Here is a 16994-nt window from a genome sequence, read left to right as displayed (position 1 = left end):
CGGACGATTCCACCGTCATCTCATTTGTACAGATAAAGTTTATTCCTCCTCCTCATATCCTCAAGTGCTCGGTTCTATGTATTCTAATGTATACCTCCTATATTTTCCTGTTTGCTCTTGAGGACCACTAAAATTTGGCAGAATGAGGATCACGTTACGTTACGCTACTTATATGGAGACCCGGTTTTGTAGGACTCCACTCGGCAGTTGAACGTGCCTTTTCAGAAGCTTTCGAATGAACTAAGAACATTGCGAGTGGATTTAAAAGCGAGACACGGCTACATAATGCATATATAGCTGTCTCTATAAACACGGTTTCTGAAACACGGTCACCCAGCAGCGGGAAGCCAGCGCACTGCGGCTCCGTGATCTTCGCCATCAGAGCACGCTGGCTGCCCGCTGCGACGTAAGCAGAACGTCGTCTCGAGGGGCGCCGCTTTGCGCTCGCTGCAGTCTCCCAGTTTCGGTTTCGGGAGCTCTGATAGGCGAAATTCGTCGTGCCACAGTTGCGCGGGTAATCGCATTTTTCCAGATCCAAAAGTTGATATGGCTTGCTTCAATTTCCCAGTTACGATGAGCCCTCGGAAACGAAATGTGTGAAAGTTGTTTATTTGATGTATGTTAATTAGAGACAAATTACGACGTGATCGCCACCTCTTACGGCCTCCGAAGGAACCGTCCTTTTATTTCAGAAAGGCTATTCTTAAATGTTACATAAAGTCCTCGTAGGAAATCCCGGTATAGCTATTTATCTAGTCACATGCGAAAGTTGCCGTGTTTTCACATCGAATCATGATTTCTTAGTATGCTCTGAAATCACGCTCATGCGGAAGTGGCACAACATAAGCACAGGGAGAATAAATTGAACAGGAGAAAAACCAAATGAAGTGGCATGGAAAACACAGACAAGAACAAGATCGGGAGGAACAAAAAACAAGCGTTTTGCCTGACGCCCCTCCTTGAATCGCAATGCCACAGTTAAGTACTGCTACAATTCCGGAACGTGTTCTTACGTATAGCAGAGCACTAGGTCACGCAGGTGTGACCCTGCGCACAGGCTAGCCAACCGGCCTTACGGCTATTCGTAGTTTCAGGGACACCACCCCCAAAACATGGCGAGAAGCATATACACTGGTGCCAACACGCAAAGTGGTCATTAAGTGGCGCATTTGCGTGTATTGCAGTCAGCAGCACGGCACAGTTAACTGCGTCATCCTTCTTTCTCAGCGTCGAGCGAGTAACTGCACCAAGCGGAGATGAAAACCACAATGATACCAATGTTTGCTGCTTTCAAGGCAACAGTGGCCATTTACTCGCGCACGAGCGAATGTGTACGTCGTGTTCAAGGTTGGCGCGTCTTTCGTTGGACTCGTGGCAACCGGTTTGCGAGCAGTTGAGCGCAAAACTCGGCCACACCGTTTGCCCCGCCTCTCTGCGTCCACTTTCTCCGCGTAGAGAGAAGGTCGGCATCGTTTTTTTGACAGTACAGTGGCGGTGCTTCGGTGCAGTGTCGTCAACGCGAGCCTATAGTTTACACGTCGCGGGACTTCGCTTACAGAGATGACTGGTGTGTATACGAAGAAATCTGTGGAGGACGTGTTCGACACATCGGAAGAAGCACTTCCGTTCAGACTTCAACAGATCGCTGAAGATGAGCTCGGAGAGACTCCTGCTCGGAGGAAGGAATCTCTTGCGAAGCTTCTCCAGCTTTTATCAGGTGAGATCAAAATCGATATCCCGGATCAGATTACATTTTAGGATGGAGCAACGTAACCTTCTATGGCTTTGATGAAGGCTCGGAAGGAACCGCAAGCAGGAAGTCAGGTTTGGCCCTTGCTGTCATAATTTTTGCAGTTGTAGAATTCTAGGTCAGCGGCGCAAGTAGTTGCAAGCGATGCACCTGTCTTCCCGATCCCAATCGCATACCGCTGGTGTGAGGCCTCACAAAAGAAAGTTTCCTTGCTATAACTTATCGAGGCGTTGCGAACGGCGCGCAGCCATGTACCTTGACAATGTTGCCGTAGGCGTCGTTACTGTTGCGCTAATTAATTTCTTGATGTTTTCTATAGCCCATTGCTTTAGAAAGCTGAAGAAACACAGTGTGATAAAAATGTCCGACTACCATGCCAAATCATGCATTTGCAGAATTCGAGCACGCGCCTGTCGAACCAGACTCGCCGAAGCAGACCCAGCCGGAGACACAAAGCCTTGGAGAAGAACAAAAAATTAGGCAGCAATTATCCGTCTAATGGACATGTATAACTGCTTGACATATATATCATAGGTTTAGCTCATGAAAGTTTAACAAGCTAGCTTCTTCAGCTTTTTGTGATAATGTGACAGTAGGCTTCACCGGATATCGAATGTCATTTTGAATCGCAAGAAAGTGGTGGGCATTCTAGTCCTTAACGTGAAGTCCTATGGTGCTGTAGATAAGGATATTTCTGACGGAAAAATCATTGCTCAAACATTGTGTCGAGGTAGGATATTCGGCATAAGTTATGTTAAACGTTCTCTGTTTTATATCGTATTTACGTTATGTGCAGAAAAATACTGAATTTGTCCTTACTCCTGTATTTTTTTTTTTAGATTGAAATCAAATTGCCTCCATTTACAGTGTTCGCATGTTAGTTCAGTCTTAGTTTTTTTTTTTTTTTTTTGTAATTGTGCCTCGTAAGACGTTTTGAGCATGTCAAGCTACGTATGCAGCTCAGCCCGATATCACGTTTCCGCCTGCACGGGAGAATACAACTGATTTGATTGGCTTGGTTTATCTGATAGTTAACGCGAAAGTAAAGGCGCACATAGATATACAGCATTGTTGCTGCTACTACTGCGTCTCTATTTGTTCCCGTTCGCTCGCGCTGGTGTTTGAGCACTGGCAGACCCTTACCGTTCAGGTGTTAACATGCTTAACTTCATTTGGAGTCTATTAAGTTAACACGTTTTCGTATACTCTACGGCAGAGGAAGAGGACCTGAACACGCGCAAGGATGCGCACTTTCTTCTGAGGTTCCTGCGAGTGCGCAAGTACAACGTGGAGGCGGCCCTGCGCAGCGTGAAGAACTATTACAAGATCCGGAACACCAGCGGGCCGGTGTTCCGCGACTTCCTGCCTTCCAAGGTGTCCCCAGCTACGAGAAAGCTCATGATGGTCATGAAAGAGACGGATGCTCACGGACGACGAATCTTCTATTTCAAACCCGGTAGGTATCATCGATGAAATCTGTGCCGAATTCTACACGTGCAACACTGACAACAGGAGCGCTTGGCTTTCAACCGACTCTGTTTGGAAATGTGTTATCCGCCATATTTACAAATGGACCTCGACTTTAACCTGTTCCTCGAGACCATGGTGATGATGATGATTTATTGGCATCCCCTTTGGAACGGGGCGGTGACAAATATTCACCTATAGCCTGCTTCAGCTACTCAGGTATGTTATACATGCTTTTCATTATGCCATTATTGTGTAAATATATTTAATCATTTTTCTTATCCTCAAAACTTCTCTATCTACCTCGCACCGCTACCTATATCTGTAAGTGTAAAGGATCCGGTCGTATCAGTATCTTCCCTGCGAACCATGATGGAGATGATGAGGATTTAATGGCATCGCATTTGAAACGGCGCGGTGACAAATAGTCACCTAGCCTGCGTGATTTATACAGGTATGCTATACATGTTTTTTTTTTTAATCTAGCATTTTTTGTACTTCTTCTATTATCTTTTTTTTTCTCCTCAATATCTACCTTGTATACCGCTACCTGTGACTGAAGAGATCAGGTTGTATCAATCTCTTCGCTGCTTTTTTTCTACTAATACTCTAAGCATCTCTTGCTTATCTCGATTGCTGACCGGTTGATGCTTGCGTCCATTTTAAACCCAAGCGCCTCTGCGTATATAGACAGCGCCGCCCCTCGGATGAAATAGAGACTGCTTTTAAATAACGCCCTTCCACGATTTGGCAATTTCTTCGATGATGAACTGCTTAAAAGGAAGTCACCAATAGACTCTGCGAGTGTCCTGTTGGGAAAATTTAGTTCAGGGATTGTCGAGAAACGTTATTGAAACGCAGTGGCCACTTGAGTCTCGGGGAGGCAGTGCGCTCCGCTTTTTGAAGTCTCATGCACAGTGAGGAATGGAGAAGCGTTTACGAATCGGGAGCATTGCACAGCTGATTAAGGCTCATGATTGCGATGAATGTAAAGCAACGCAAACAATTATGGTGACGGTAAAAATAACCAGGCGCAGTGGAACAAATTACATAGAGTAACACGTGACTACGCATTTATGTCAAGTAACGCGACTGACTTCCTTGGCGATTGTAGTTAAATTTGTCAATTGCAAGACATTTCCTAACTTTTTCTACACGACGCTGTGTGGTATTCATTTCCTGGTTTTGAATCGCTAATCAATTGAAACACCGATCAAGATTTAGCAACAGTATTTACAACTGGCACTCCGGCCAGTAACCTCGTAACTTGCTATTGTGAAACACGTCAACATGCCTGATGTAGATGACTGGCCACATGCAGTGGACCGCATAACTTGATTGAGTGGCCACGTTAATTTTCCCCTGGCGGGAACCATAGTCTATATATTTTTTTCTTTTTAATTCTATTCAAATAGGTAATTTCACTGCCTTTCGTGTCATGCGCCGCCGGTATCATCATTACGTTGACGCAGCATTAAAAAATAATAACAAAGTTGAAGGCCGCAGCTTCCCTGTAGTAGTGTGCGTACTAGAATGTTGCGCTTGCGTTGCCGTGGGACGCCCAAGGCTGCCGACCAATCAGCTCGAGATTTTTGCCATCGTCGTGATAAAGTGATGCTCCCTTCGTAATGTACAGGGAGGGTGGGGCGGTTCTACTGTATCTTGAAAGGCAGCTGCGTCGGGGACGCAGTCCGCCGTGTACTGTGTTTTCACGGCTTAGTTCGCTTTCATGCGAGAAGCAGCACGAAGGTCAATTCGCTCATTGCTGCTGCCGCGCTTCCTCACTCCAGCGTATTGACAGCGAGTTTCCGCGGCCATCGAGTGAGATGTGATCATGTTTGCTTGTGCGCACGTGACACCATGCTTGTTCGTGACATCATCCTTACTTCGTATAGCTGTCCACAAATTTTCTATCGCAATCGATGCTTCGCCTTTCAGGCGAAACGGCGACTTTTTTGTCTTCCCCATGTCACTTCCCAGGTATGTGGGTGCTCGAGGAATCATCCTACGTGGACGTCCATCGGGCTATCTTGCTGTGCTTAGAACACCTGGCTAAGGACCCAACGACACAAACCCTAGGCATGGTGATACTCTTCGACTATGGTGGCTTCACAGCGGAAAAAGTGCTTGCCATTAACGTGGGTCTGATCAGGAGAGGCTTTGAGTACCTGCAGGTATGCATGGGCCTTGCCTTTTTGCAGATTGTTTGAATTATTTTGAATTATATAACAAAAAACCTAGTAAGGCGGAAGTTGTGACTACCGAAACTCTTGCCAGAGTCGTAATTAGAAACTGAAGTTTTCGTCAGGATATATCCATCGGCGTTCTCAATGCGACGATTGGGATGCAGATTTCCTATGGCTGGTTTTATTAAAACATTGCCTGTCTCTTTTTGTAGGAACTCGTTGCAGCGAATCTACGATTAAGTTCTTGCGGAACAAGACTGTGCCAATGTCTGTAATATTATAATATTGCGCCGTTTTTATTATATTACGCTTTGCTGCTGCACTCAGGGACTGTACAGTACAATAATGTAAACTCGCTTATGTTTAAAAAGTTAAATAAACAAAGCCAGTAAGCGCTATATTCTTTCTTTACTTTAATTTGCACATTGAAACTCTTGACCAACATGTTAATTAAAGAGCTCATTTTAATAACAAACAATTAGTGATATTAGCTCATGATTTGTTTGCTTAATGCTTTAAACGAGGGCCAAAGGCAATCTTGTTTTATTTTCCGAAAGCACGGTTCTAGGATGTCCAGTAAGGCAGCTTGTGTTTGCAACACGCAGAGTGGTCCCGTATGAAAGCATATTACTCTATTAACTGCATTCTACCTTTGCAAAGCGATGATATTGTTTTAAAGGAGATGCAGGGGCTTGCATTTGATGAGACAGTAGGAGCAAGTCAGTTTGTCAGTGGCAGAAAGAGAGAGAGAGAAAGAAAGAAAGGAAGAAGGAAAGAAAGAAAGAATGAAGCGAACAAACAAATCAGCAAGCGAATGAACGAACGAACAAAGCGACAAACAAATAACTGAAGCCTTACAGTCTTGGCGTTGGCGGTACCAGGCTAAAAAAAAACAACAAAAAACAAGCAAGCGAACCAGCAAGAAGTCAAACAAACAATCGAGGGAATGAACGAATGAACGAAGGGACGAAGTGAACAATTGAAGCCTGACCAGCTTGGTGTTTGGTGTCGGCGATGTCAGATTCGCGTCCGTTCCCGGCTTGTGTTTGGTGTTAGTGGTGTCAGGCTCGTTCACCGGTGCCAGCGTTCTGCTCAGTTTGCCGTTGCAGTTTTCGCGCCGTGTTTGCATAGCGACAATACTTCTTCTCGACTCTGGCATTCGCAATCAACTCAGAGTAAGAGACATCAGTGGTTTTCGGCGTACTTCGCTTAACCGCCGTGGTGCCTTAGTGACATATGACCCTCTGCTGCTCAGCTCATTGTTGGAGATGTGAACGTGGCCGCGGCGGCCGCATGTCAATGCAAGCGTGAGGCACCACCACAACACCGTACACTATATACGCTCCCTGTCATTGCCCACGTGTAGCTTCTCTATATTGAAAAATTATTCAATTTGATAATTCTCGAATTATCAATTCCACGTTGGCCCGTTTTGCACTGGCTCATATCACAAGTACTTGAATTTGGAATATCTCACGAAAAAGGTGCCTATATCAAAGCTTCAATGTTCGTACTGATCTTGAATACGTTATTACCTTGCTGTGTTCGTAAAATGAACGTGCTGTCATATATTTTCCGACCTTACCGATGACGAATATGTGGCTGTGAACTGTTATGTATAAACCACAAGGCAAATAAATCCTTAAGCTGTCTTGAACAGGCGCGAAACACTGACGGGAGCTTGAATGGGTGGCATGGGTGGAGGGCGAATATGTCTGAGGAGCGCGACGCTCGACTATATAGTATACTTTACTCAAGGCACCTTCGCCGATGCATTTGGGGCGTCGCACCTCGTTACTATTTATACTGCAGCTTTCGCGACGTTATGAAAAAAAATGTCACAGTTTCGCTCTAAGGGCGAAGCAATGAATGCGATAGCAACACAGCAATGTCATACGAAGTAAGGTGAGCGGCTTTGGTAGCAATATGAATTGTAGTAAACATGAGCTGATTAAGTAAGCAGGTGTGCTGCGGCGTAAGTAGACCGACATGAAGAGAGACTCGATGACCACGAGAAGGCGCGTGTGAAACGGTGGTGTTGATGAGAAGCGCTTCCCGTGGGCAGCGCGTGCGAAGGGACACACCTGTAGCGCTGCACTGCCGATCCGGGCAGCATTGCATGTGTAGCGTCCGTTGGAAAATGTGGCCCGACTATTACTAACTGAATGAACAAGCGTGGTGTGAGCGCGCACAAACAAACACGAATAGATCACACTGAATGACTGCAGACAACGACTGTCAAAACGCTGGCAGCAAGCATACGCCGCAGCGGGCGAAGGTACGTGCGGTCTATCGCTTCAACGGAAACTGAGCGGCGAATGCACGGCGCATAAAGGTCAGAGCCGTGTAGAGATAAGAGATGGTGCGGACGAGCGACGAGCGCGGTTGTTGGCAGAGTAGAAGTGCGCCACCCCCCGCTCCCTCCGACGCTGGCTTCCTGCTTCCTTGCTTGCGCGTGGGAGATGAGTGCGTTCGCTCTCCGTGATAGCGCGCGTCCCCGCACGCTTCCGCTCGGGCATACGGCGCGCGGCGAAGATTTTATCTATACGGAACCTCACGGCGACGGCGACGGCAGAAATCCGGTGAAAGTGTCCATATAATTGCTATCGCAAAAAATATTAATACGAGATTGTGCGTTTTCCTTTTTCCAGGATTGTATGCCTATGCGACTCAAGGCCATGCACAATGTGAAGCAAGGTCTAGCGTTCGACACGTTCTTCACGCTCATCCGGCCTTTCCTGAAGGCGAAGCTTGCACAAAGGGTGAGAGAATCAAGTTATCTGCAGCAGCGGTAGGCGTGTCATTTGCTTGAAAGAATACATCGCAAAAAAAAGAAAGCGAGGAAGAGAGAGAGAAAAGAAGCCATTGTTACGTAACGGCGAAGAAGTCAAAGCATGTTGCATAGTGATCGAAGGCTGCTTGATATTTGGCTCTCGATAAAGTAGCGGCAAGATTAAGGAAAAAAATATATGTGTGGTATTTGGGTGGATCATCACAGGGTAAATATAGCGATGGGTAAACAGTAAAAAAAAAAATAAAAAAAAAAAAAACGTGTACACGCATTTGACTGCCTATATATCCGCTTATAAAAGGTACGTTACAAAACTTCTTATTTGGAAAAATTCTCGAGATTACCTTTATACTAGACGCATTCCACACACATTTTGTGGTAATAGATGTTACAGGACTGCTTTAATACCCGTTCCGCTGATACGGTTAAAGAGCGGTGTTGAACTGTTGACGAAATTACATTGATATTGTGACAGACGCGCCGTTACAATATGTATCATCGTCACTCGGCATTGTTATTTCCAACGCAGTTTATCCTTCACGGAGAAAAGTTTGAGGAACTGCATAAGGAAATCCCGCCCAAGGTTCTTCCTGAAGAGTACGATGGTCAGGCGCCACCTGTCAACTTCGAGGGTTTCTGGGACGACCTGGAAGGTTACGACGATGACTATCGGGATAACAGCAGCTACGGCTACACGAGGACAAACAAAGAAGACTTTGCCACGGAGGCTGAGATTGAGAGCCAGCTAACGTTTCTGTAAACGTCGTAAAAAATTATAAGCCCGTGAAAAAGAAGTAACAGCGTTCTTTAGAAAGGGAGAACTGACATCCACCCGTCTAATAGCATGGAGCAACAAAGGAAACCCCTGCGGGTTTATGAAAAAGCTCCGCAAAATAAAATAAAAAAATCCGAGATTGAAACCGCAGCCAACGTTTCCGCGAGGTGTTCGCACTTACATTTGAGCTAACCAGGAGGCTAGAAAATTGCAGAGCGAGGCCGAATTGATCAATAACTCAATGGACAGGGATACTGAAGTTCAGTAATGTAGAAAGGTGGCCGAGTTGGTGATTCATCATCATACCGTATTGGTGAAGCAGCGCACTGATAAGGACAAAGTGGAGAGACGCAAGATCCTTGGGTCTCTCCACTTTGTCCTTGTCAGTGCGCTGCTTCACCAATACGGTATGATGAGGGATACTGAATATGACAGATCAGTTCTGCGGAAGCCCCCAAAGCGGCCTCGCTCTGAGGTTTGCTGTTTGCTAGCCTCCTGGTTACCTCAGGTGGCAGAGCGACCGCAGTGGAAAGGCGTTTGTGCTTCGTGCTGTGCTCGGGTGGATGACACTTTCTTTCATTTTTTTCATAAAGATTGTTCTACAAAGCGCATTTCATGCAGAACTGATCTACCACCAACATTATCTCACTTTATGCAACCGGCATTTATGGCGGTATGTTATAAAGTGAGCTTGGTTCTTTGGTGTGACGATCGTGCACATTGCGCAGAAATTACGCCCGTGCGTGTTTCTTACAATGAAAACAATGGGCGCCATATCATGTGAAAAGGCATTCGAGTTACGACCACACTGTCTAGAATCACTAGTCATTTGAACATCCTTTGGTAAAGTATTACCGCCGAAGTGACAGCACTTGTTCGCAAGACGCTTTTGGCATACGCTCAGGGAGATCAAGTATAAGACAGATAGTCTTGATATAGTATAGCGCAAAACCGCACTATCTGCCAAAATTTCACTTTTGACAGCTGAGCTGTTTAAGCTCTTGGTTAGGCCGTGTAGTACGAACAAAAAACTGCGCCTGGCGATTACGGCACCGCGCATTGCCTAGCAACGCCTCGCACCAGCTGTGCGAGGCGTTGCTAGGCAATGCGCGGTGCCGTAATCGCCAGGCGCAGTTTTTTGTTCTGTGCGAGGCGTTGCTAGGCAATGCGCGGTGCCGTAATCGCCAGGCGCAGTGTTTTTGTTCGTACTACACGGCCAAATTCGAGGCGTTGCTAGGCGATGCACGTGACGTCATCGCTCGGCGAGGTTACCACCCTCTCCCAGATTACCCTCGCCACAGCGCGAGGCGTGGCCGACGTATCCGGCGTTCGTCGGCGTGCCCTGGCTGCAGCCGGCGTCGAGAGGTGACGTGCTGCATTTCGCGCTGGCCTCGTCACCCAGAATGGACCGCATCCTCGTCTCGTCGAGCAATATGGGCTGATGTAGGGAGCCTACATGCAAGCGCTTGCATGTAGGCTGATGGATACTGGTGGCGGTACGTGCAGCGAGTTCGCAGTTTCGTGTCATCCTGAAACTCCTAGTTTCGTATAAAATGTGCATGCGTTTAGGCGGCGCGGCGCACGCGCTGGAATATAGAGGGGTCGGTTTACAGGGATACGTCGGCCACGCCTCGCGCCGGACTATATAGAGTGCTGCGCTTTCGCTGGCATGGCGTCCCCGTGCCGAGCGCGCTCGCACGTCAACGCTACATCGGACTATAAAGTAGCCTTTAGAAGACTATACGCGCCGACCCCGAGTATCGTCCCGATTCTCGGGGTCGGCTAAGTTTGGCTAAGAACCAGCCATGCCAAGCCAAGTTAAGCAAAGGAAAGCAAAGTCAAAGCTAAGAACCAGCCAAGACAAACCAAGTTAAGCAAAGTTAAAGCTAAGAACCGGCGAAGCCAAACCAAGTTAAGCAAAGGAAAGCAAAGTTGAAGCTAGGGAAGAGCCACCAGCTTCGCTGTTTGCCCAGTCTTCGCACCACTTAGTGTGAAGCTGCCCCTATATTTTTTTGTAAGTTGTAGAAATGATTCCGTAAAAGAACTGCGACAGGGTTTACAGCACAGATGTAACTGAAACGGACAGGTGACTTCTGCACAACGGAGCACCCATCGTCTCTGAATTACGCTCTCTGGCTTCCCCGCAGTCATCGTCACTTTGTCGCGTCGCGTCGAGCTCGAATTGCCATCGTCGTCCGCGATTATTATTATTATTATTATTTTTTTGCAGGAATGTGTTTGTTGCGTTGAACTTCCTTTACGCTAGCACATTCTGCTGTCTCTTCAGGTGCTTGTAAAGTTTACCGATGAGGCTCAGGCAATGTTGGCTCGTGTGGCTGTTGAGATTTTGTGTTGGCTACGTGTACACACTCGAGTGTCATCTAGAGCATATGCTAATAAAGCTGTAACCAACCATTTATAAATATACCAGAAGAGGCTGTGCTTTCGTGTTTTCTTTTCGTCCACTGTGTGTACTGACAGTTTTGCGGCCCTCCATTTGTAACAAAGAGCATCCTCAACTCAAGACTCGCTCTCTCTCTCTCTCTCTCTCTCTCTCTATATATATATATATATATATATATATATATATATATATAGAGAGAGAGAGAGAGAGAGAGAGAGAGTGAGAGAGATACAAGCTTTAATAATATGCTGGAGATGTTAGCCTGACTGTTCGCTTGACATGCTGCTCCAGGTGATGGGTGATGATTTTGCTATAAACAGAGATAAAAATTTAACAGCACATACAGTCACACACACGCATATATACACTATAGAGATATTTCCAAAGTTTCGCTAAGGCTCGTGGCCCGCATGAACGTCAGCAGTGTGGTCGTGGCGTGTAATGCACAGGGTGTGCGTTGCCATGAGCCGAGAATATGTGCCGTAGTTCCTCGCTCGAGTCCCATTGCAGGTGTGGTGCTGCCTTCAAAGACTGTCTCTCTGACGCGTAGCAGCAGCTTCAGGGGTGTTGCATTCAAGAAAGCTACCACTCTCTCATGGGCGCCGTAGCGTAGACAGCGGCTATTGAGATTACTGAGTGAAGAAGAATCCCATGACAGAAAAAAACGAAAAAAAAAAAAACGAAAAAAGGTCAAAAATAAAAACAGAGCTAGAGAGAGAAAAAAGTAAGGGAAAGTGGAGGTAACTGCTTCAAACCCAAACGTTCTGAATGCAGAAAATGGCAATACCTAGTCGCTCGGTGCTCATCAACCACTAGGATGCCACTTTCAACTGGTTTTCGTGGTGTAGTGGTTATCACGTGCGCCTCACACGCGCAAGGTCCCCGGTTCGATCCCGGGCGGAAACAATTTTTGTTCAATTATTTCGTCTTTTTTTTAACGATTTGTTGAGCACTGTTGATTTCCCCTTTGGGTGAGCTGTTCACAACGCGACTAGACAAAAAAGAAACCCATAAACCTCGTCACAGTGAAAAGATGAACAAATTTAACTGATTACCGACACCATCCATTTCCTTGGGACAGCAACGTCTGCGGTAATAGAAAAGTAGAAGTCCTGTTCACCAAATTTCGATGTTGAATAACTACATTAAACATTTATCTGCATCGATCTTGTATGGCGCCCTCCTCCTAGTGCTCTTGTACACGTGGTGAGGATGAGACAATAGAACACACCTTCCTATCATGTCGCTGTTTTTCATCATTAAGAAAACATCCTGTAGAAGAAAAATTTTATGCTACTGGATTGAATATAACGATTCCCGATATTCTTTCTTTGGGAGGCTCTTCTCTGGTACATTATCATAAGGATGTTGGTGCAGCTGTTTGGAGGTATATTATTGAATCAGGACGATTTCCTTGCTAAATTCTTGAATTTTATCTGACTTCATTCTTCTTGCTATTCAAAATTTCTCGATAGTGCTTGTTTTTAGACTCGTGTAATAATTTACTTAAGTTACCCGATTCTTGGCCAATCCACCACAGTGGGTATGAGTACTTTCCGAGGCAAGCATGCAAGCAAGCAAGATTCGAACTACTAAAGGGCCGCTAATTAGGATTAGCCGCTGCGATCAGACAAGCGCGGCAAATTGATCACGCGCTGAAGAACGCATTTTCAGAGTGTCAGACCGCTGCACTGCGCAACAGCTGAATTGTCAAACGAAATCCCGCGTGCTCCCTTGCCCTTGAGGGAGTGCCAGCCGTAGAATCATATTAGAGCGAAAGCTCTACTACGACATGTCTCGCAAGGTCATTTTCATCGCGTCGCAATGACCTTGAGCCGCCGGAGCGGGAGCAGCCGGAGCGCAATTGTGGCAGGTGTAACGTCACGCCGCGTGATCTGCTGCGCAGAAGCTGCGGTACCACGTGACTAAGCGAGGGTTTAACGGCTCCTTCGCCGACGCTTGGTCGCTCCATAGAGAAAGAAATTCAACAAGAGGGGACACTCGGCAAAAACTGGCAACAGGAAACACGTCACCCTACGTCACGCTATACTTTTGACACCGAACGTTAGCTGCCGCGAGCATCGAAAAAAAAAAGAAAGTGAACTTAAGTTAACAGGCATTGATTTATTTTTTAAATTCTTTGCCGCGAAAACTAAAACGTTTTGCGTATAAATGAACTTAAGCTTTGCGACTTATTTTCCTTGCCTTACCTAGCCACAGGTCAATGACGCGCCAGATACATGCGTGACGCGTCATCCACCAGACACTCCCCCGAAGCCAGCGAGGATGGCTGCGCGCGTGTTTGAGCGCTCGCGCGCGGCGACCCGTCTGTCTCCTTTTTTTTTTTTTTTAAATGTAGCCTGGTTTATTGGGCTCTCGGCGTATTCTTGCGTTCCTTCTGCACTGGGACAAGACACCACTGCACTATTGGACTACGGCAAGGTGAGAAATCTTGTTTCACAGTCTACGACGCAATTAGGCTTACGGCACGGGACCGAGACTTAAGACGCAGTTACCGAAAAACAGCTCGACCATCCTGGCGCAGTTAATTTGAGTTAATGAATCGTGCTGAGACATGTTTCCGACGCTTCCTATGGGACTATTGTAACTTATTTCGGTTTTTGAGCCACAGTGGCCGCACAGGGCGCCGTGTCGCAGTTAGCGAGAACTCAGCCGTGGTGTGTAGTCTAGTGCATCTTGCTAGGAGAAGTTTTTGCCGCTTTCTCTGACGCCAGACATTACTGAAATGTAATTTCGTTACTTTCTGGGGTACTTTTGAGGCACGCTGGCCGCACAGCGCGCTGTGACGCAGTTAGCGATAAGCAGCTCGGTCGTGGTGATAAAGTTTGGCGTGTAATGAATCTTAGAGGGACAAGTCTGTGACGTTTTTTGTGGCTCCGCAACAACATATACCTTCTTTTGGTACTCACGCCTGTTGAAAACGCGATGGCCGATTGCCAAGAGTGATAACATGGGGTGTGCTGCTGGCGCCGGCAGAACGCGCGAACGACGAACATATCAGAAACTTGTAATTTGAAATTACGTCTTCTAAAGGACTGAAAAAAGGCATTGCACCCACGCATTTGTCTTTAGAGCCTGTTGCGTCCATCACTATGTATGTAGCGTACCGTCGCGTCGCCCGAGGCCTAGTTTTGGAAACGCGAAGTCGCTCGTGTATTTGTGCTGCCAAAGTGCAGGAAATAATGCCCGGAAATGGGGGAACGCTTGGAAATCAGATGTTTTCATATATGTTTGGGATGAGTCGGGTATTTTCTACGCCATGTATGTAAAAGAGAATTGCTTTTTGTAAGGCCGCCCATTCACCGCTTTCGCACGTTTCGCCTCGCATTATTCCTATGTCTAAATACCAAAATTACTCATGCTTGTAACATGCTGTTACGTGCTTGCAAATGTAACATGCTTGTAATTTACTTTTTTTTTTCAGCTGGTACCGTCCGGTGGAGCTTCATACAGGAACTACTGCCTTACCTGCTGGTGTCACAACGTTGGATGAGCGCACAAAAAGCGCGGAACGAGCTTTTATATAGAGCAAAATAAATATTTCCTCATTGCACAAAAGGTCTTGCGTCGACTTTGTGAAATTGCACGTGGCACAGATTCGATGGGAGTTTACCAGATCGTTCGCAATCATTTTTACTAAATAATAAACCGATTCTGCACGAAGAGCAAAAAAAAAAGGAAAAAAAAAGTGTGTGTGGGGGGGGGGGGGGGGGGGTGGTGCGCAGCCGGCGTGCTAGCTTGCGTTCAAAATACGCGCGCCCGAAACCGGAAGTGATGCAAGTGATCGACACCGACCGCTTGGCACGCTGCAGTCAACTCGGCCGCTGGGCCCTATGGGAGTGTCCCCTCTTGTTGAATTCCTTTCTCTATGGTCGCTCAGTCTCGCCATGGAAGGCGCGCCGTCTGGGCCGTCTGTGCGTGCGCTTCAGCGCAAGCAACAGGCTGAATCCAACCATCCAGTAGATATAGCTAGACGGCAGACTGTAAAATCTTTACAAAGGCAAAATTGGCTGATGAAGCACCGGAGCAAAGGGAGACCAGATTAGCACGTTGTAGAGAAGCATACCAAGCACGGAAGCATGTAATAATGAAACACTGTGTGTATAGCCTTTGCAAAACCAAGCCAAGCGGACTTTTCGCGCGTGATAACTAGGTTTGGAGGAAAGGAGGACTTATTGTCAGGACTGTTACCAACGAGACCACGTAAGATTTTAAATGCGAAGCATTTCTTGGCGAACATTTGCCACTTTGACAGTATCTATCTATCTATCTATCTCTATCTATCTATCTATCTATCTATCTATCTATCTATCTATCTATCTATCTATCTATCTAAATATGTTTCACAATTTACAGTCTGTCAAAAGCTTTGAACTGACCGAGTACCTAAACGGGCCGGTCGTTGAACTGCATACAGGGTCCTTTTCGAACGCCTGTGGCGACTGAGAGAGGCAGACGATTCCTTTTTCGTCGTGTTCCTACTCCGCTTTTAAAGATGAACGCTGAAGGCAATTTCGCCTTCGTGCACGCACATACTCTCCCCGTTTAGATGAATGAAACACGCAACGCATGATACGCTCTCTTAGGCGCTCCCTGCTGCTTTTATCTCTGCCCAGATTAGCCCACGGCACGAGACAACTCTCTTTTGTAGCGTTAGCTACACTGGCCTAGCCAAGCCCGTTTCGCGCGGCACATCAAGAGCCGTGCTGCGCATGCGCAAGGATCAGTGATGTCACACGGCTTGCGCACCGGAGCCACCGCAGCCGGCACCTCTCGCGCACTCCGCCGCCGCCGCCGCGACTCACCAACGCCGGTCTGCGCATTCCAGAGCAGTGACGTCGTAGCCGTGGTAGACGCGCTGGCGCCGGCGCGCGCCCGCTGTGCAGTTGCCGTCTGACATTGCGCTGGAGCCGCTGCGCTTCTGACTGGCGTTTGCCAGTGTGTCCATGGAGAAGGAGAGCGCAAATGCTGCTCAACAGCGCAGAAGAACGGAGAAGCTTGACTCATCGGATCCCGAAGTAGTTGCCTGGCAATTAGCGGTTGAGCGTAGGAGGAATGAACAGAAGAAGGGTAAACGTGCTGCGGAGACACTGGAGCAAAGGGACGAACGTCTAGCAAAGCGGCGTCGCCAGGAGGCTGAGCGACGTGCCCGACCACCCCTGCAGCAACAACGAAACGCCGTCGATGACGTCAAGGCTCGCCGATCGACTGAATATATTGTGAAACTCAGCGAAAGCGCCAGTGCGACTCGGACCTTCAGCTGAACCTTTGCTAACGCTACGTATATCCTGGCATAGCCGAGCTAAGCCACACACATTTTTTTTCGTAGGTGGCGGCTAGGAGTCTCCTACTTCAAGTTTTATGAATGGCTGAGATACCACTGACCATATCTCGTGCTACGGTTTTGCGTTAATTTTACAAATACTATTGTGTCTAAATAAACATTTGGAGATCTACGGAAAGTGTTAGCAGGAATGCATAAAGAACGGTGTCAGCTGATAGCATACCCCTAAATGCAGGGACGGATTTTCATAAGCAATCTACTGGAGCTTTCAGATCACTCAAGTCTAGAAGTTCTCAAGAAGGCCGTTAGGCATTTT

General features: G+C 47.0%; 1 protein-coding gene and 1 non-coding gene across 2 annotated transcripts; both read left to right on the top strand.

The window, feature by feature from the left end:
- The first annotated feature begins 1335 nt into the window (after nt 1-1335).
- LOC119455977 (alpha-tocopherol transfer protein-like) lies at nt 1336-9972 on the top strand. The gene is made up of 5 exons (XM_037717531.2): nt 1336-1717; nt 2967-3206; nt 5198-5391; nt 8055-8165; nt 8724-9972. The coding sequence occupies exons 1-5, from the start codon at nt 1561-1563 to the stop codon at nt 8952-8954; spliced, it is 933 nt and encodes a 310-aa protein (XP_037573459.1). The 5' UTR covers nt 1336-1560; the 3' UTR covers nt 8955-9972.
- A 2234-nt stretch (nt 9973-12206) lies between these two features.
- On the top strand, nt 12207-12279 carry Trnav-cac (transfer RNA valine (anticodon CAC)). Its single transcript has one exon. It is a non-coding gene; the product is annotated as a tRNA-Val (tRNA).
- Nucleotides 12280-16994: the final 4715 nt, after the last annotated feature.

Source organism: Dermacentor silvarum, chromosome 6, assembly GCF_013339745.2.
Source record: "Dermacentor silvarum isolate Dsil-2018 chromosome 6, BIME_Dsil_1.4, whole genome shotgun sequence".
Classification (NCBI taxonomy): domain Eukaryota; kingdom Metazoa; phylum Arthropoda; class Arachnida; order Ixodida; family Ixodidae; genus Dermacentor; species Dermacentor silvarum.
Note: the sequence above shows the minus strand (reverse complement) of the source record. Positions and strands in the feature narration are given on the sequence as shown.